A 20,946-nucleotide genomic window follows, 5' to 3' on the forward strand; every position below is an offset into this window, starting at 1 on the left:
AATAATTCTGGTCACAGGGAAACTGAAAGAGGAAAAAAGGAAGGGTGAGAAACAGAAGCTTGTAGCAGCTTAATGCAGGAAGCAAATAGCAGATTTGGGGCTTCAGTTTTGTAATGTCTTCCAGCTCAAGAGACATGGAACAAGGAAATCCATCAGGTAGAAATCTCTTTGTGTATAGGCCCCATTTTAGCAAAGCTTTTATTTATTTATTTAAATTGTACATGGTGCTTTTGCTTATTATCTAAGCAAATGCGGCAGCTAGACTGGTGACTGGGACTGGCCGCCGGGACCACATAACACCGGTCCTGAGAGATCTGCATTGGCTCCCAGTACGTTTCCGAGCACAATTCAAAGTGGTGGTGCTGACCTTGAAAGCCCTAAACAGCCTCGGTCCTGTATACCTGAAGGAGCGTCTCCACCCCCATCATTCAGCCCGGACACTGAGGTCCAGCTCCGAGGGCCTTCTGGCGGTTGCCTCGCTGCAAGAAGCCAAGTTACAGGGAACCAGGCAGAGGGCCTTCTCTGTAGTGGTGCCCACCCTGTGGAACACCCTCCCTTCAGATGTGAAGGAAATAAGCAGCTATCCTATCTTTAAAAGACATCTGAAGGCAGCCCTGTTCAGGGAAGTTTTTAATATTTAAAGCAGCTGTACTGTTTTTAACATTTGATTGGGAGCCGCCCAGAGTGGCTGGGGTATAAATAATAAATTATTATTATTATTTATTATTATCTAGGTACCTTTTTTCTTTCATCTTCCCTGAATCAATCACGTAGACCACATCATCGATGGTAATGGAAGTTTCTGCAATGTTTGTAGATATGATGATCTTGGTGACCCCTACAGGAGGCTTAAGGAACACACATTGCTGCTCCTCACTTGAAAGTGAGGAATGAAGTGGATAAACAACACAGCTATGAGAAAAAGATCAGAGGACAGGTTTAGACAGCTTTTAGTGAGGTTTTGTTTTCCATTTTTATATCACTTTTTTTACACAGTAGCCAGAGCTGGAGAACCAAGGGTCACATCATTTGTGTCTGTGTACAAGAAGAATGGACTTATCACGGTACAACAGGACTTCCCTTCCTCTCTGCCCCACTACAGCTCCCCCACCCTTGTGGCATGCCTCAAATTTGGTAGACATCAGTATTTTAGCAATTCAACTGTGCCAATGGTTTCAGGGTGGGGGAGGCAGAGAGGACCATATGAAGAACATTGATAAATTGCACAATGGGATGATTCAGACTTCAAAATACCAAACCATGATTTGGCACTCCATGGAGGAGTCCTGTGTTCATGTCCTTCCCCCTATGTTCTTTTTTTGTGCTCAGATTTCCCCTCTTCCTTCTGATTCAGCGACAAACCATAGTGGGCTGTTGTGTCCAGTGGCGTAGCGTGGGTTGTCAGCACCCGGGGCAAGGCAAGTAATTTGCGCCCCCTAACCTGTGGATTTGTGCCCCCTAACCAGTGGATTTGCGCCCCCTAACCTGTGGATTTGCCCTAACCCCAGATGTTGCGCCCAGTGCGGCCGGCCCCCCCTGCACCCCCCACGCTACGCCACTGGTTGTGTCTGAGCTGAGAAAACGACAACCTGTGGAATCTAGGCATGCAAGCCTCAGTTGAAACAAATTTGCTGCAAAATCAGAAGGAGAGAAACCAAAGCACACAAACAGAGAAGAAAGTCTCTGAGCAGAAGACTCATCCATGTGTAGCTCCAAAGCATGGTTTGGCACTGCTTCTGAATGGACCCAATACATTTGCTTGACTGGCAGTAACCTGATGCACAATAGGGTATCAAGCCAAAGAACTAAGGGATAAACTGGTTTACATCCAATAAGCTCAAGGAGTCTAAAACCAACGTAGAACCCAATGTTTCTGCAGCACCCAGCTAAAAAGAGTATAATTTTTCAAGTTCTACTTGGAAGTACAGAATATTATCCTCCATGCACTAGTTGAGAATTATACTGGGGAGGGGAAAGAGATAAAAGATGCTGCAAGAAAGAAAAATGTTCACATACTCTTAAATAAGCAACTTAAAGTGATGTAAAAGTTGATTAAAATGTCAGTTTTAATTAATTTATTTTTCATTTAAAAATATTTAGGCATATTCTTAATTTACCGATTGCTGCGCCGGTTGTTGAAGAGTGGATTAGTTTGCAGCTGCTTATACAGTGTTTTAATTTCTTCCATGCCTGGCAAAAAAATCAGTACTGCACCTAGATATGAGTATATAAAAAATGGTAGAATTAACAGAAATGTCTTCAATATATACTCTTCATTTTTGCTCCTGAAGGCAACCACAATTTATTGCTATTTCTCCCTCTGCTGCATTACATGTTATGGTAAGATTAAATTCAACATCAACGTAAATAAGAATTTTTTCCTCTTGAGGATCCTAACTCTGGGAAAAGTCCTATTTTGCTTCGAAACCGTATGTCTAAAAGCTAGTTTTCTTTTAGAAAGAGGGAGAGCAGAGTAGAACTTCAACGAAAGATAACAGGAAACGGTCTTCTTGGTGTAACTGAGCTGCATAGGTTTGTAAAATAGGTCATGTGTTTCTCATCATGTTACCTGGTGGATACGAATGTTCGCCACTGACGATCCACTCCAGTAAGGCCTCGATTAATTCAAGATTTACTTTGTCTAAATCCATTTTCTCCATTGTTTTTAATACTGATTTGCTAACCCCTGAAAGAGAAAATGAGCATCATAACAAAAAGGAAAAGCCCTGTTAAGGTCATGAATTTTGTAAGCAACTCAACTACAGCCACTTCCAAATGAATCAAACCCTTGATGGAAAGTGGCGGTCCAGCTGTGGCAGCTTCATGGTAAGAACATAAGAAAAGCCTGTTAGATCAGGCCACTGGACCCTCTAATCTGGCATCCTGTTCTCACAGTGCAAACTAGATGCCTATAAGAAGCCTGCAAGTGTAGCAGCACTCTCGCCTCCCGCAGTTTCCATCAGCTGGTGATATCGCCTTCCTCATTTATTTCATTTGGTCTAATACCTTCTTTCTATTCACCCAAATAGCATATTTTCTCAAGGTCAAAGTCTGATGTTGCCTTATACATATTTGGATATTGAAAAACACTTGAAATTTTTTTTGGGGGGGTGGGTTGTGTGTGAGACAGAGAGAGAGAGAGAGAGAGAGAGAGAGAGAGAGAGAGAGAGAAAGAGAGAGTTGGTCATTCCCTCCAAAGAAAAACATTTTTGCCATGATTCAGTACCTCCAGCTGCACACAGGAAAAATCACATACACTAGAGGAATTTCCCATTCTGGAGGCTCGCCTGGCACCTTTGTTACATTTCTTTAGGCACCAGGCAAAAACAACCCTTTTCTCTGAGGTGTTTGGCTAATTTAACAATCTATGGCCTTTTAAACTGCGTGTGTGGTCATTGCTTCTATTCATCATTATATTACAGTGGAAGCACGTATTACGTACTGTCCTCCTTACGAATGCTTTGGGTTACGAGCTCTGCTAACCCGGAAGTAGATGACCCTAGTTGCGAACTTTTCCCCGGGACGTGAGTGGAAGTCGCGCGGCAGCAGCAGGAGGCCTCATGTTAAGAATGGTTTCGGGTTACAAATGGACCTCCGGACCGAATTAAGTTAGTAACCAGAGGTACCACTGTATTTTTTAGTTTTTATATTGCAAACCACCCTGTGATCTTCCAATGAAGGGTGGTACAGAAATTTAATAAATGGTGAAAATAACAGTGATTCTCTAGTATAAGAGAGAAATAATATGTGCAATGAGAAATTCTCACAAGAGCACCAAGCATCTATCTGTCTGTCTGACAAGAGAATAGGAAACCTCTCAACATACAGGTCTCAAGACCTTTGCAATAGAGCTATATGCCCGAGGTTGTGACATGTACTCACAAACATTCTAGGTTTGAAAATACCTTTCTGGTCATATGTACAATATGTTTACTGATAATAAACTCTTAAAAATTATTGGCAGCAATGCACATTGAATAAATATTACCTTTGTAGCGGATCAGTAACTGCTGGAATGTTAGTTGCTGGTCTGGAACTGAGTCTTTGGCAGCCACAGCCACTGTATTTTGCACTAGGCCAGAACGCCTTAGGTCGTAATCTACTTCCTCTGCAGCAGACCTCAGGTGTCTTTCTTTCTTGTCCACACTTTGCTTTGCTCGGCGCATATATGGGCTGCCATGCTCCAAGACATACCTGAATGCAAACAGAGAAATACCATTTACCATATGTGGTGGACGTGTCCCAAGGTGAAAGACTTCTGGGAAAAGATTTATAATGAATTGAAAAAAAATGTTGAAATATACATTTATTAAGAAACCAGAAGCCTTTCTACTTGGAATAATAGGTTTGGAATTGCCCAAGAAAGATGTCAGATTGTTTTTGTATGCCACAACTGCAGCTAGAATTTTGCTGGCCAAAAATTGGAAATTACAAGAAGTACCAACAGTGGAGGAATGGAAGATGAAGATGATGGATTTTTTAGAGCTAGCCGACCTGACCGGAAGAGTCTTAATCTTTAAAGAAATTTAAAGATTATTTAGTTAAATATGTTAAGATAACTTAAACAGAATTACTTGTAACAGATTGGCCTAGGATTTAAATATGTGAAATTGTATAATACTATGGATAGAAGTCAAAATGAAAAGAAAGAAAGATGTTAACTGAACAAGTAAATCTTATATGAAAATAGTGTTGGAAAACTGCTACAATGAGCTATAAGGAAACTCAGCTAGGAGGATTCGAGGAAGTCACCCAACAATGATAACAAAAGTGGGAATATAACAGTTAGATAAATGTATGTTTGTTTGTTCTTTGATATTGTAATGTTTTTCTTGTTTGTTATGTTTGTTATAATTTTGGAAAATCAATAAAAAAAAAATTTGGAAAAAAAGAGAGAAATAGGGTATGGGGGAAAGCCATCTGCAAACCTTGCTTTCTAGATGGCTGACTGCTCTAAGCAGTTGGCTTAGACCTTGTGGGCTGTCATTTCTGACACACTTAATACCCACAGAGCATTTGGGGAGAGGCTATAGCTTGGTGGTAGCACACATGCTTAACATGAAAAAAGATCCCAGGTTCAATTTCTGGCATCTGCAGGGCTGGGAAAGACTCCTGGCTGAAACTCTTTGCCAGCCTATATAGATATATCGCTGAGCTTGATGTATAAGGCAGCTTCACTTTAAGTGAGGCTGTATATATTCTACGCATCTTGCAATTCTACTGCTCAGGGAACAAATCTTGGTACGAAGAAAGCCTTTGGACCAACAGTCAGGAAAACTGCACTGCTGGAAACCTTGTCAGGAGAGATCATCGCAGACCACAGCAAGCAGATGAAGCAATGGGCAGAGCGCTACCAAGAACTGCACAACATGGTCTCTGACACAGCAACCAACAGTATCCAGACTCTGACTGTCTTGGAAGAGCTTGATGGCCCTTCCTCGACGAGCTGAAGAGCGCCATCCACTCTCAGGCATGCGGTAAAGCTCTAGGACAGGACAGAATTCCAACAGAAGCAATGCCAAACCATGCTTTGGTGCTACACATGGATGAGTCTTTTGCTCAGAGACATTCTCATCTGTTCGTGTGCTTGGTTTCTCTCCTGCTTCTGATTTTGAAGCAAATTGGTTCAAATTGAGGCTTGCATACCTAGATTCCACAAGTCGTCATTTTCTCAGTTCATACACAATAGCCCACTATGGTTTGTTGCTGATTACAATATAAAAGCATTATTCTATAAGCCACTTATGCCCTAAATAAGGTAGAACCCAAATAATTTTTTTTAAAAGTCTGAATACACAGCAGTCGTACAAATTTATGTACAAGGCATGTTAAATGTCCATAGACATTGGAGATTCCTAGCTTACCGCGTCACTGTAATAGCGTCTTCTATGAAAAACTGATCAACGGGGAACGTCCTACCTAAAAGAGAGATGAGAAACACAGTAATATAGGAAGAGGCAAATTACTTCATCAAAACTGGAGGAAGAGGAATGGAACCGCCTCCATTTCTACCCATACACCATTCCCACTTGTATTAGCTAAAAAAGTTGGTTGTATTTTAACAACATTTCAACATACATCACAAGGAAGAGTGAGACAGCTGCCTCAGGTGGCTGGTTTGGGCAACATTAAGGGCAGCAGTATGAGGAAAGGGCAAGATCTGACCCATGGGACACAGCCCACTGCTTAGTGCCCAGCAATTTAAAAAAGAATTGTACTTTATGTGTATTATTATTATTATTAATATGCCACCCATCTGACTGGGTTGCCCCAGCTACTCAGGGCGGCTCTCAACAAAAAAATAGTAAAATCACAATACAACATCAAACACTAAAACTTTCCCATATGTCTTTTTAAAAATCACATAGCTGTATGCATGTGTGAGAGGGAGAAGGAATTTGATTTTCCAGCTTGGCCACCAAAGCTTTTGATTTAGGCCTGGAATGGGTGGAGGTATGTTTCAACATGGAGAATATTAATAAAACAACTTGTAAGAGTTACAGTTATTTACAGTGGTACCTCAGGTTACATACACTTCAGGTTACAGACCCCACTAACCCAGAAATAGTACCTCGAGTTAAGAACTTTGCTTCAGGATGAGAACAGAAATTGTGCTCTGGTGGCGCAGCAGCAGCGGGAAGCCCCATTAGCTAAAGCAGTGCTTCAGGTTAAGAACAGTTTCAGGTTAAGAACGGACCTCCAGAACGAATTAAATACTTAACTTGAGGTACCACTGTATAAGATGTCTAGTCTGCCCTTCATTTCAGGGCAGATCATATTCAAATAAAAACAATACAAAAACGTATAATAAAAACCATCTCAAATTTGTTGCTCTACATAATGCACGTGAACTGCTTTGAGCCACTAAAAGGGCTGTACAAAAAGTTCAGTATTACCCTATTCTGATCTGATCTGACCTGTCCCGAGAAGGGTATTTTCACCTCAGCGGTACTCTACTGAATCTAAAAACAGAGCACATTTATAGTATTTAGGTTGCATGTTATATATGAGACAGAATGTGAGAAAGAACAGGATGCAAAATATTGTTATTTATAATATCAAATAATTCTTATATGTTAGGCTGCCTTATTTAGTTTTTATATTAACTCCATTAACATCTTTGGATTGATTTAGCTGAGACGACTCATTAAATGGATCAGATTCCCAGCCGTCCCAAGAAGGTAGTTACTATCAGTTGACTAATCAAGATAGCTAAATGTAAGGATACAAAAATGTATGTGTCCAGTAGGCACCAGTAGCTAATGTATAATAAAACAAACAACAAGCAAGTATTAATTATGCCTTTGCGCTCTGCTTGGGAGCTTCCCAGCAGCTGGCTACCGTGGGAAACATTCACTAAATGGAGTTTGACCTGGTGCAAGAGGACTCTAATTACATTCTTAAAATTAATATGTCTTCCTGAACTCAGACATTTTTAGTAACTATGTTGCTGAGATAATATTATCAACTGTTTCAGAACGGCTAGAACAGAGATATTGCTAACCAATGAAAAGTAACTTGTGAAGCAAAGTAGGGGGACCTGTGGCCTTTTAGATGTTACTGGGCCTTCCAGATGTTACCAGCTGATTCCAATGCCAGCTGGGGCTGGTGGGAGTTGAGTCCAATAACATCTGGAGGGCCACAGGTTCCCCACCTCTGCTGTGAAGAGATGGATAATGAAAATAATTAGACTGGTTTTCACCTGGTATGCTAACAACAGGGCAGGAGTTAAAGTACTGAGAAAAGAGCTCTGCATTCAAGGTAGCACTCATCATTATAATGCGCAGGTCTGGCCTCTGAGACATTATATCTTTCAAAATCAGCAGCAAGAAGTCACTGGAGAAAATAAAGAAAAGACATTTGAAGCTCTTCTGTGTTCATCTGCAATTCCCTGAAGCTCCACTACCATCCTGGGAGCAATCAAAGACCCTTATTTTAAGCTTTCTCTTATAACAAACAAAAACGAGTACAGTGGTGCCCCGCAAGACGAATGCCTCGCAAGACGGAAAACCCGCTAGACGAAAGGGTTTTCCGTTTTGGAGGTGCTTCGCAAAACGAATTTCCTATGGGCTTGCTTCGCAAGACGAAAATGTCTTGCGAGTTCCTGCAGGGTTCCCCCCCCCTTTTCCCCAAGCCGCTAAGCCGCTTATCAGCTGATCCGCTAAGCCGCTTAACAGCTGATCCGCTAAGCCGCTTAACAGCTGATCGCTAAGCCGCTTATCAGCTGATCCGCTAAGCCGCTTATCAGCTGATCCGCTAAGCCGCTTATCAGCTGATCCGCTAAGCCGCTTATCAGCTGATCCGCTAAGCCGCTAAACAGCTGATCCGCTAAGCCGCTAAACAGCTGATCCGCTAAGCCGCTTATCAGCTGATCCGCTAAGCCCGCTAAGCCGCTAATAGCGCTAAGCCGCTAAGCCGCTAATGGGCTTGCTTCGCAAGACAAAAAAACCGCAAGACGAAGAGACTCGCGGAACGGATTCTTTTCGTCTTGCGAGGCACCACTGTACACATATCCTCATTAAAAACAACAACAATCACAGGGAGGGACAAAAATACAATACTCAGTTCTGTCTCTTAGGCAAACAAGCCTCCTCTGCATATGTGGAGGTGGAGGGAGAGAAATAACAACCTAGTCCTTTGCAGCTGAACGGATATATTTTGGAGTGGGTTAATTTTGCAGCACGTGCTGGTATGTTCTCAAAGCACGTATCTGCAGCATAAAATCACAGCCACCAGAAAATTAAATCAGCCTGGAATGTATGGATGAAGGACTGGGCACACAGTGTTTACTGCATTTTCTGCTTTGGATATTTTAATGGGATATCCACATCTAGGGGTGAAGCTTTAGCAGGCTACTTGTTTATCATTTCATAATTACTGCATTATTGTATAATGATGATACATTATTGTTTGTGGGTCACTGAAGCTAGTGTAGAGGAGGTAAAGTTCAAATATGGCCCCAAGTCAGCTGCCAATCTGGAAGTGATACTATTGACCTACAGTTGTACCTTGGTTCCCAAACGGCTTAGTTGTCAAACAAATTGGCTCCTGAACGCCACAAACTCAAGAGTGTTCCGGTTTGCGAATGTTTTTCAGAAGCCGAACGTCCGACACGGCTTCCGCTTGAGTGCAGGAAGCTCCTGCAGCCAACTGGAATCCGTGCCTTGGTTTTTGAGCGGTTTTGGGAGTCGAACGAACTCTCGAAACAGATTTAAGTTTGAGAACTAAGGTACCACTGTATAAGGATTTTTAAAATAATGTTACCATATATTTGAAAACAAGCAAGATTATGGTAGGCAGTGTGGTTTCATAATTAGCAGCAGCCTTCTTCCAGGCAGAAGCTCTCTGGGTTATTATGAGTTACAACTACCATCATCATTTATCTATTACCCATCCAACAAACATACTGCTTCTCAGGCAATATATTTACCAAAACTGTTCACACTGGCCATTCTGGCTAGAGCCGATGACAGTTGCAGACCAACATCTGGAGGGCACCAGGTTGGGGAAGGATGGATTAGTGTGCCAGACTAGGACTGGGGAGACCTGGGTTCAAATCCTCACTGACTAAACATTTGACAAACTGCTATCCCTCAGTCTAATTCACCTTACAGAGTTGTGGCAAGGATGAAGAGGGGTAAATCATGTATTTATTTCATAAAATATATATTACATATATATCCCACCTGCTCTCCAAGGAGCTCAAGGTGGCAAACATGGCTTTCCTTCCTCTTCACTTTATCCTCACCACTACCCTTGTGAGGTAGGCTAGGCTGGCCCAAAGTCACTCTGTAAGTTCCATGGAAAGCTAAGATTTGAACTTGGGTCTCCCAGGTCCTATTCAGACACTCTTAACCACTCGCATTCCACACTTGAGTAAGAAGAGCAGGAGAGGAAATATGAAATACATGAATAGTAGAAGTGAAACCAACAGGCTGTGTTACCTTTCTTCTGTTCTCTCATGAACCTCATCAACGATAATATGGGTGACTCCTTTTAAACTCATGTCCCCTTCAAGCCTCCTCAGCAGCACTCCAGTAGTACAGTACAACAACCGGGTAGCTGAAGACTTGAAAGAAGAGAGAAAATGACAATAAGATCACCAACTAAATCAGTTTCTTCCCCTTATTTAATCCTATCACTGTCACTGCTTAGATTACACTCTAGTGCCTTATTCAGATTTCCATGGATCTTGTCCAGAAAAGTGTGTTGTTCCTTCCCATGAATAGCAGAAGTAAAAATATGGGAAATTAGATGATTAAAACTCCTTGCCATAGTTTGGTCACTGGCTAGAGAAGCATGTTCAGCAAACATCAAGGGCCAGTGCATAGATAATGTTGCAATCCCTTCAAATATAGCAGAGGGAACTAGGAATTAGCAGACACATCTTCCTCCTCTCTCGTGCAGAAAAGCAGTGCACAACAAGCAGTAAAACAATCTAATGACACTAAAGCAAATAAAACGACGGCAAACAGATGTAGCAGCTCGAAACAAAACAAAGATCAATCACCAACTGAGTGCCACCAACAACTTGGCAAATGGAAGAGCTTTTGACTGGGGCTTAAAGATCAGCTCTGTGCCTTGGTGGGAAATCCAGAGTCTGGGTGCCACAGCAAAGAAGGCCTTGTCACTGGTTAGCCACCCACTCACCTCTCAGCAGGAAAGTTGGGTGGGGGGCAGAGACCCATAGCAAATATCACAATGAAATAGCAAGCCTCTTCTTTTTTAAAAAAAGTTATTTAAAAGTGGAGACTACTGTATTTCTGGCAACAGTCACTCTCTCAGAAACCAGCTTTGAATTCAGCTTGTGCCTCTTTGTGTTACCAGGATTCCGAGTATTCTATGGATCTACAACACACTGCACACTCATGGATTTTGGTACCCAGAACAGAATTCAGCTTTCTGAGATATTCAGCTGTTGTTTGCTTTCTTTTTAAACATGTTTCTTTAAAAAAACATTAATGGAAGCTGCACAACACTCCAGTGCTCTTGCATAGCCCCTTGATACTATCCTTCAACAATCCCCACCAGCACAGCTAGAAAAAAAGGTCTACCCTTTGGACTAATAAAACAACAAAAATAACAGTTCAATGTCTATTTGAGAATTCACTGCTGGGCGGGGGGGGGAGGGGATGGGGAAAAAATTAGATGTGAGTGTCTATTGGCTTGCACCCATGACGTCACTGGAATAAAAACAAAGTAAAAACAAACCAACCATTACGCTTTCTAGCCGAATTTGGTATCCGACTGTGACCCCAACTCTCTCCGTTCGCTCCTTGGCTACACGTTCAGCCACAGAAATGGCAGAGATCCTGCGAGGCTGGGTGCAGATGATGTTGGCTAAATTACTGGGAGGACCTTCTAGGGAGGCATCCAAGATAAACTGAGGAATCTGAGTGGTCTTTCCACATCTGCATGAAGGAGAGGAATGAAATAAAAAAGAAAATTCTCCTCTCCCTCAAGCAACATGTTAAGGGGTGTTGCAGGAGACAGCCTGACCTCCTCATATATCAATACACTCCAAACCTGTTGTCCAGGGAAAACTAATCTTTATGCTACTTAAACATAAATAAATCCCTGGTCTCAAGGAAGCTAACAAATCAGTAGAATACAATGGCAATAAAACGAAAAAACTATAATAAAAGGTGAGTTATATTTCACCTTCCTGGTTCCCATTTATATATATTCTTCCATTTAAATAAATGTAAAATTGAATCTGCCACTGACTAACACCAATGAAGAACCCTTGTTAACATAACAGAAATCAAAAGGAGCAATCTTTGTGCAATATTGTCTAATAAGGATTGCAATTGTACAAACCAGCTCAAGCCAGGAGCTATTATTTTCCGCACTATTTATTCCAAACCTGAAATGTAGGCTAGTCATATAGAAATACTCTCCTGACTCCAAATTGGAGCAAAATCTTATTTCATTCCAAGAGTCAAGTTTTGTTGTGCTCCCACAGGATATGGTCTCTTCCAATTGGCAAACCACAATGCTTCCTGCAAGATCTTTCAGATCTTTTTTGGGTGGGTTTGCTGAAGGCGTAGCAGAGACCAGGAAACATTGGACTCATCAGACCTTGGGTTTGGTGGTGGAGTGGATACTCTCTGACCTCCAGGCCTAATTTGGCCTGCCCAGCCCCTCCAAATGGCCGCCAATGACATTTCTGCCCAACTCCATCCAATCATGTGATATCAGCTTTAAATACTGTATTTTTCTGTGTATATTTCCTCACAATTTTTTAAAGTTTAAAATTGGGGGTCGTCTTATACATGGAATGTTGCAATTAAATATATAAATAAATTTCTTAATTTTGCACTCAAAAAATATGTCTTATACACAGAAAAATACGGTAATTTCCATTTCTCCTGCCACCTCCCATAGCTTTCCTAGGGTTAGATTGACCTTTTACATAGCTTGCATACATTTTACATATTTTATGTACAATGAACATAAAATAAAGTATGTAAAAAGATGCCATTCTCTTTGCCTTGCCCACTTTGGTCCCAGCCCCTTTTGCTTCTGTCACTGTTTACCATTACAACGCAGCCCCCTGCAAAGTTGGACAACTTTGAATCCAGCCCCAGGCAGAAAGTGACTCCCCTGTCACTGCTCTAAAGGTATCCGGTCCAAAATCAATGAATGACATTGTTCACTTGACTTTTACATTCATGTGTGTTTACAATTATAATTTTGACAGAACACACAGGAAATGACTGATTAGCACACATCCAAAAGATGTGCAATCAAGCATAGTGTTGAACCTGGAAGTGTCCAAAAACATAAAAACATAAAAAGTCACTTAAAGGAGCAGGACATAACAGGGAGGCCGGGAATGGAACCCCCACATACAATGGTCATTAACTGTAATAGAAATTGGATGACTTCATCTTTCTCCACGTGAACTGTGTATATCAGCTTTAGGTTGCAGTCCAGAACATACTTACCTGAGAGGAATTCCCACTGATCTCAGTGGGGAGGGGGTACTTTGGAGTATAAATCTTTAGATTTTTGCTGTTATGGCATTTGGCTGATTAACATTCTATGGCTTTTAAAATGTGTTTGTGGGAGGGGAAGTTATTGGTTTTTGTTTTATTTTGCGTTCTCATTTTGTGTTTTTCTGCTGTGAATCGCCCTGGGATCATCAAGTTAAAGGTGGCATACAAATAATAATAATAATAATAATAATAATAGTAAATAAAATAAAATAAATATTTTATCGAGGATGTAGTAGGGGAAGGAATGCAACCACCCAGACCTCTCATACTTCACTTTGTTCTTTAGGCTGAGCCCTGTTTCCAACCAGTGTTCTGTAGTGTACATGTTGTCTTGAATGCATCCCTAAGAACTGGGCAAATGATGCTCCTTCCATATACAGAGCGTGCCAGTTCTGCCAGTTCAGACCCCTGAAGATTCCTGTTCTACAGGCAATAAAATGCGAGACAGCTTGAATTCAACACTTATAGGAAAGGAGGCACGCTGCCTGGGTTTTTTCCTCCTTCAACTATTTTCTCTCTCTCGGCCTAATCTCAATTCATCTGCTCTAGCAGTTGGGAGGGGGAGGAGAGTTTAGCCTAGATGAGACAGATAGCCAGATAGAACCAGGAGGAAGAAAAGCTCCACCATACATACCTTTGCTGTAACTACTGACTTCAAACCCTCTCATTTTTCTTGCCTGAAGGGAAAACTTTTGAGTTTTGTAGGCAGAGACAGACTGCTTTTCACATAGTAAGTATTAACATGGTGTTCAAGTGTGCAGACAGTTTTATATCTTACCCAGTCATACCGCTCACGACCAGGACCTGATATTTGTCCAGCAATTTAAGAATGGTTTCTCTCTCTTCCCATGCAGGAAGTTTCTGTCGTTCTTGCAATATGGACTGGTAGTGCCTAGAAGACTGACAAATATACGTGGATGGTCAGTAGCTGCCTGTTAGTGCTCAATTTATGATCCACATTTACCGTATTTTTCGCCCTATAGGGCGCACTGGCCCATAGGACACACCTCGTTTTTTTGGGGGGGGGGAATGAATAAAAAAAAATTATTTCCCCCCCAGCCCCCAGAACAGGCTGCTATCCTCCGGAGGGCGCCCCGTGCTTCGGGCTGCCGCCCGCAAGCCTTACAAGCCTGTGGGAACTCCCCCCGGGTGCGCAAGGCTTGCGGACACCTGCACGAAGCACGGGGCGTCCTCCAGAGGGCGCCCCATGCTTCTGGCTGCCCCCCGCGAGAACTCCCCCCGGGCACGCAAGGCTTGCGGACACCTGCGCAAAGCACGGGGCATCCTCCGGAGGGCGCCCCGTGCTTCGGGCTGCAGGCTGTTGCCCGCAAGCATTGCGAGCCCGCGGGAACTCCCCCCGGGCGCACAAGGCTTGCAGATAGCTTCCTGAAGCCTGGAGAGCGAGAGGGATCGGTGCGCACCAACGCCTCTCGCTCTCCAGGCTTCAGCGAAAGCCTGCATTCGCCCCATAGGACGCACACACATTTCCCCTTCATTTCTGGAGGGGAAAAAGTGTGTCCTATAGGGCGAAAAATACGGTACATGAATTTCTTTGTTTGTTTACTATAGTTCACACACATCCAGAGAAGGCACACAGTTCCTAGACTGTCTTCCATTAATTCTGTAGATACAAGTCTTTACAGGAAAACAGATGTAACTGCTATTGATCCCACATATAAAGAACATAAGCATACAGATATTTTTTCAAGATACAAGAAATTCTAGCATAGGAAGCAGCTCTGAGATAAAATGGTCTTAAATACAAAACAAAATATAGATATTAAGGGTTCTACTGCATATCCAGAACTTCAAGATTCTTTCCTGGATTTTGCTATCAATTCCTACCTCCCACCAGCACACAGCAAACTGATTGTTTGTTTTTTAAATGTAGCTGAAAATACGTTATAAATGTAACTCTGCCACTTATCTTCCAAGGTTTACATATGTACCTTCTTTATCCTGAACTGACGGCAAATTTTATAATTTTCTTTGCAAGTTGGCTCTGCTAATGTCCTGTACTTCTTTCGCCTGAGATTCACATAACTCTCTTTCTCAACGTGAACTGTCTGCAGCTCCTCTTCGTCGTTGTCGTCATCATCCTCTTCAGTCACCATCTCCTTGGTTGCTTAAAAACAGAAAGCGTCTTAACAAACACCATTCTGAAACATTAGCTAACCAGTCTTCAGGGGTGGGTTTGTTTTTTTAATAACATAACATTTCACTAGATCAGGGAGAAGAAATCTGTGGCCTTCCAGTTGTTGCTGTACTGCAACTCCCATAATCCCCGACTATTGGCCATGCTGGCAAGGAATGATGGGAGCTGAGGTCTGGAGGACCAGACCTCCCAACCAGTGTGCTATCCTCATCACAGGGACTGGCATGCATTGGCAACAGAGTTCTCCATCACCTGCGGCACTATTCTTTGGGAAATCTCCCATCTTGAATTCTGCCCATGATGCACTGCCCTTGCAAGTGGTCACCACTTACAGTGGTACCTCTGGTTACGTACTTAATTCATTCTGGAGGTCTGTTCTTAACCTGAAACTGTTCTTAACCTGAAGCACCTCTTTAGCTAATGGGGCCTCATGCTGCTGCCGCGCTGCCACCGCGCGCTTTCTGTTCTAATCCTGAAGCAAAGTTCTTAACCTGAGGTAATATTTCTGGGTTAGAGGAGTCTGTAACCTGAAGCGTATGTTACCCGAGGTACCACTGTACATGGATTGGGGACAAGGAAATTGACAATACGTTATAAAGGACTCACATGAGGACTTGAACTAAACAATATGATCACTGGGTAGGCCACTCGCCACAGGAGTGCCAATTCTAGAGGCTAGAATGAGGTCTTTACTGGCTTAGTATTGAGTTGACCTCTAGAACCTAGAAAGAAGAGGAGGAGGAGTTTGGATTTGATATCCCGCTTTATCACTACCCTAAGGAGTCTCAAAGCGGCTAACAATCTCCTTTTCCCTTCTTCCCCCACAACAAACACTCTGTGAGGTGAGTGGGGCTGAGAGACTTCAGAGAAGTGTGACTGGCCCAAGGTCACCCAGCAGCTGCATGTGGCGGAGCAGAGACGCGAACCCGGTTCACCAGATTACGAGTCCACTGCTCTTAACCACTACACCACACTGGCTCTCAAAGTTGCCTTGGACCATCAAGCCCAGAAGAGTCTACAATAACTGGCAGTAACTCTCCAGAGTTTCAGACAAGAGTCTTTTCCAGCCTTATTGGGAGATGCGAGAGATTAAATCCATGCAAAATATGTTCTTTGCCACTGAGCTACAAGCCTTCACCGAGAAAAATTCCTGACAAGAATAACAGTTCACTGTAAGAGACCGCTATTCTGTTTTCTCACACTCTCCCCCTACAACTGTTTACTGCAGCTGTCCAAGTCACTCCCTTCTGAATTCACCTGCATTTCCAAAACATCCTAGTATTGTTTCCTTTTGTTGTAAAAGTTTCCCACAGCAGCATTTCCCCCACTCCCTTTCATTTTGTATCAGGCCAACTGTTTTAAAATTTGCTTCACTTGTGCACAGTGTCGTGAGCAAATATAACAGGAAACAGCCAATAATGGACACAATGCAAGCAAATTTAGGCAAGTGCTATACAGTAGTTAACAGAGGTATTTTTGAGGTACTGCACAAAATCCTTCTTCTATTCATGGACTTCAAGTGGAGCATAGAATCTTTTTACTGGTTTTAGCTGCTATTTTTTGAACTCACTGCTTATGTGCTACTTCATCTATAGTTTTTATGAGCATTTTTCTTTGGTATATTATTATGCTTCAGTATGGATTTATGTTCTGAGCTAAAAATAAACACTCTCTCACTGACACACAAATCTCTTACTGACAAGAATTTTCCATTAAGTTGGAGAGGACAACTCATCTGAAGCGGTCTCCTTCATTAATGTAAATAGAAATATATATAGAGAGAGTGAGTTTTATTTTTAATTGGGCTTTTCATCTTACAATATAATTTATTCATTTCCAAGGATCCTCACCCCCCACTCCAGGCCTTGCAGCTTTCTTCATTCACCAATTGACCCATATTTGCCGACTCTTATTTAAACTTGCTATAAAGGAAAACAATCCTATTTTCACAGCTCTCAATGCTTGTCCCCACCTGTACGGTATTATTGGCCCAGTATACCTGAAGGAGCATCTTCACCCTCATCGTTCTGCCCGGACGCTGAGGTCCAGCACCGAGGGCCTTCTGGCGGTTCCCTCATTGCGAAAAGCAAAGCTACAGGGAACCAGGCAGAGGGTCTTCTTGGTAGTGGCGCCCGCCCTGTGGAACTTATTTTAACCTAGTACAGTGGTACCTCGGGTTACATACGCTTCAGGTTACATATGCTTCAGGTTACAGACTCTGCTAACCCAGAAATATTACCTTGGGTTAAGAACTTTGCTTCAGGATGAGAACAGAAATCGTGCTCTGGCGGCGCAGCAGCAGCAAGAGGCCCCATTAACTAAAGTGGTGCTTCAGGTTAAGAACAGTTTCAAATTAAGAACGGACCTCCGGAACGAATTAAGTACTTAACCCAAGGTACCACTGTATTCTATCCCAATTGGAGAATAATGAAATACTGTGGCTGGTATTTTGTGGTTTCAATTTACATGACATTGAAATGTTTATTGCAATGATTCCACTAACTCAGAAACATAGTTTTAAAGTTTAAAAGGGCTGGTACTGTGATGTTTTTGTTTTTGTTATTATTTGTAGTTTTGATAGAATTAAAACAGTCTATTAAAAGATCTGCTTATGTTTAATAACTTCTTAATTCTATTTGTGGTTAATTACTTTTTAATTATTATCTTTTTTTGTAACATAGTTTTTATTCATTTTCACACACCGACTTGTGTGAAATACATGCTGTTCTCTAGAAATATCAATTGGGAGCAGAACCCATACCCTCAAAACTGCATACACAGCCTGTTTTTTAATATGTGTACGAGTTTCAATAAGGACATATGAAGTAGTATATACCTTCTGAAATCCGGGAAGGAACATGAGAGCTGCTAGGAATCTCTTGCGCATGAACACCTGTCACTGTACTTGACAAGGGTGTTGCCAGAGGCAAAGGAGGAGCACTGTATCTGTGAGAAGTCTTACTAAGCAATTTCGTTACTTCAGCTTCATCCTCTAGGCTTGTTATAAAAGCATAAACAACAGGTTCGTTCGACTCCGACGATATTATGGCCTTTTCATAAAGGAATTCAGCAATGTGCAACCGGCAAGCCAATGGCAGCTTCTCATTAGTGGTATAGAATGCCACAAGGGGAGGCTGATAAGGGTATTTGTTATCCTCAGGAAATCTTATTTCAAGTTCATACACAGGAGCATTAACTCTGAGATGAGCATCCTCCTTGACGCTCGGAAGGCCTTTTTGCTTGTTTCGAGAATCATGCCTGAACTTGCATCTCGATCCAAACCTGCAATCTCCTTGGAGGTAGTGTTTACAGATTTCCAGGGAAGCTGGCTTTAGCCCATTACTGGTGTTGCTATTCCCTTCTTTTGGCTTGTTGAGCAACTCTGTCAAGTATGCCAAGTCTAATGCAACAGTCCAGACCCTGTTATTAATTCTTTCCACAAATTTGTCTCCACATATCGAACGGAGGGCAAATGCTTCCTCTTGCCTTTGTTCCAAACAATCTTCCATACTTGTCTGAGCGGCAGTTTCTGTGATCTGCATCCTCTCTCCAAATTTTTCTGAAAAGCACTGCAGGAGTAAGAGCTCCAGGGATGCCCCAATGTTACTATTACAAGATTTCAGCATAGCTTGGCAACGCTCGCTATCAAAGCCATACCTAGAAAGAAAAGAAATGCATTGTAGGTGCACATACCAGAACGTTTACACAAGAGCAAGCATTCCCACTATGTTTAAAGGATGCTTGCTGTTATCCTGTAGTGTAGCAAGAAGCAGGTGTCTACACTGTGCAGTTTCTGCAACTGGAATAAAATGTACAACTTGTGCTTGTTGCAGAAATTTGCTCTAATGGTATGCCTTACACTGGGATGCAGAAGCTCAGGTCTGGGTTCCAAATGTGGCCATCCAGCCTCCAGTGCTCTTCCCAGGCCTCATCCTTCACTGGCCATGCTTAGCACCCACCTTGAGTGATTTAGCTTGGCTAGAATGTGTTCTTGAATTATGACAATGCTTCTTGCTTGTCTGGATGGGGACATGTAGATGAGGTGTAGAAACCTCCAATGTTTGCATGGCTCTATAGACTTTTACTTCTGGCCTCAGTAAACACTGGCCTGTGGGCCCCAGAAGAGTGGCCATGTGGGATTCTGGCCCCTAGGGGAAAAAGGATCCCCATTCCACCTTACATAATGTTACATAACTTCTCTTTTTCGGCTCTATTTGGGAGTGTATTGGTGGGTGGAGGGTGCCACTTTGATTCTGTGTTAAATGTCCCATTCCACACTCATTCACGTAATTGCAGCTATGCAGGTTTTTAGCACCCCACCTCCTGGACTAATATTTTCCATTTTATTAGTGAGACAATAATTACCTGGATAGTTTGTGCACAGCAAATGAAGAGACTTCAGTCTCTAGAACATGGCTCACAGGTGCTTGATAAGAAGCATTTGTGCTTTTTTTAGAAATTGATTGCCTATCTGACCAGGCGTGCTCGTCCTCCAAGTAATCCAATTCATCACAGTCATCTTCACCTGATACAAGCATCCTGGAAAAAAAGAAAGCAGTATGCTTCTTTTAGAAGCAATAGTCTTAGGGATAAGGCAAACTTCTGGAACTCTCTGCTCAATATAGCTACTCAAGCAACTCAGTTTAGTTATCCAAAACATTCAGAACTAAGCCAGGATCTTTGCACTTGGTCCCCTATTTGTAAATACTTATAAACCACTTAACATTTCAAAAATCTTTAAGTGGTGTATAGTGTGAAAAACGAACATCAAATAAAAAATGCACCCTAAAACCAACAAAACATCAAAAAATACATAAAAGCAAATAAAATAGAAATTCAGAGGATTCAAATATGTACAGCAGCGTCCAATATTATGGGTCAGAGAAAACCTGGGCAAAAAGGTAAGTCTGAATCTAACCCAATATTTATACTACCCTGCTTTTTCAATTTAGCAAACTCACAAGGCACATCATAAAATATAAACAAAACAATAAGTACCACAATGATAAATCATTACAAAACCTTATAAAAATAAAACTTAGCAGCGTAAAACTCAGCAGCAGCTTTCACTGTTCATTAAGAGCAATGCTAAAAAGATGTGTTTACTCTGTTACTCCAGTCTAAGCAAGTAACCATCTGACACGCATCTCTTGGGAGGGAGTTCCATAAGCAATGAGGTCATCACAGTGATGGCCCCATCAACCACCCACCTCAAACAGCAGTCTCCATAGACTCAACAAGGCAGGTTCAAGTGAATCAAGCAGTAATTCAGAAATTCAAGTCTCATATTATTATGGCATCCATACTTTACAAGTTTGCTGCAGGAAACACTATGTATCCATCATAGTGTTTGCCATGTAAGCTGTGGAGCCACCCTGAGACTTTGTTTCTTTCTCTAGAAAGGCTGCCCAACCACATCTGTCACAGTCCATTCTGAACTTTGAATATAAAATCTGAGAATAACTAAAGGGTGTTCATATTCAGTCCTTCAACATATCATAGTATCTGTTTAATGAAGAAATTATTTATGCTTAGAAAACTGACTCTGAACCAGCAGCCAGCTCTTGTCCTTGCAGCTCACGAAGAAGTTCTTTCACCCTCATCTGATTATCGGAAGTCATGTACAGAGTCTGAAGAGGCATCTTTGTTTTGGGTGCTTGTCTGGTCTGTCCATGTCCTCTGCTAGCAGAGCTTGATATATTGAAAACAAAACAAAAGAAGCACAATACATTCTAATTTAATCAAGTAACGGAAAATACATGCACACTGTAAGCTATGCTGAACATAAGA

At 42.0% G+C, this 20,946-nt stretch overlaps 1 protein-coding gene across 3 annotated transcripts in view; it reads right to left on the reverse strand.

Annotated features, from left to right (window-relative positions):
- DHX57 (DExH-box helicase 57) overlaps positions 1–20,946 on the reverse strand; it is a 36,811-nt gene that overhangs the window by 12,136 nt on the left and 3,729 nt on the right. For all 3 annotated transcript variants that reach the window (XM_028724977.2, XM_028724978.2, XM_077926713.1), the window contains exons 3-15: positions 20,701–20,847; positions 19,522–19,695; positions 17,993–18,813; positions 14,951–15,126; positions 13,780–13,901; positions 11,216–11,411; positions 9,945–10,069; positions 7,703–7,836; positions 5,865–5,919; positions 3,989–4,194; positions 2,570–2,686; positions 2,118–2,214; positions 739–912 (exon numbers count right to left, since the gene is read on the reverse strand). In XM_028724977.2, the coding sequence (XP_028580810.2) occupies positions 739–912; positions 2,118–2,214; positions 2,570–2,686; positions 3,989–4,194; positions 5,865–5,919; positions 7,703–7,836; positions 9,945–10,069; positions 11,216–11,411; positions 13,780–13,901; positions 14,951–15,126; positions 17,993–18,813; positions 19,522–19,695; positions 20,701–20,847 (2,544 nt within the window). The remainder of the gene's footprint in view (positions 1–738; positions 913–2,117; positions 2,215–2,569; positions 2,687–3,988; positions 4,195–5,864; positions 5,920–7,702; positions 7,837–9,944; positions 10,070–11,215; positions 11,412–13,779; positions 13,902–14,950; positions 15,127–17,992; positions 18,814–19,521; positions 19,696–20,700; positions 20,848–20,946) is intronic.

The sequence above is a fragment of the Podarcis muralis genome, chromosome 3 (assembly GCF_964188315.1).
Source record: "Podarcis muralis chromosome 3, rPodMur119.hap1.1, whole genome shotgun sequence".
In the NCBI taxonomy this organism is placed as follows: domain Eukaryota; kingdom Metazoa; phylum Chordata; class Lepidosauria; order Squamata; family Lacertidae; genus Podarcis; species Podarcis muralis.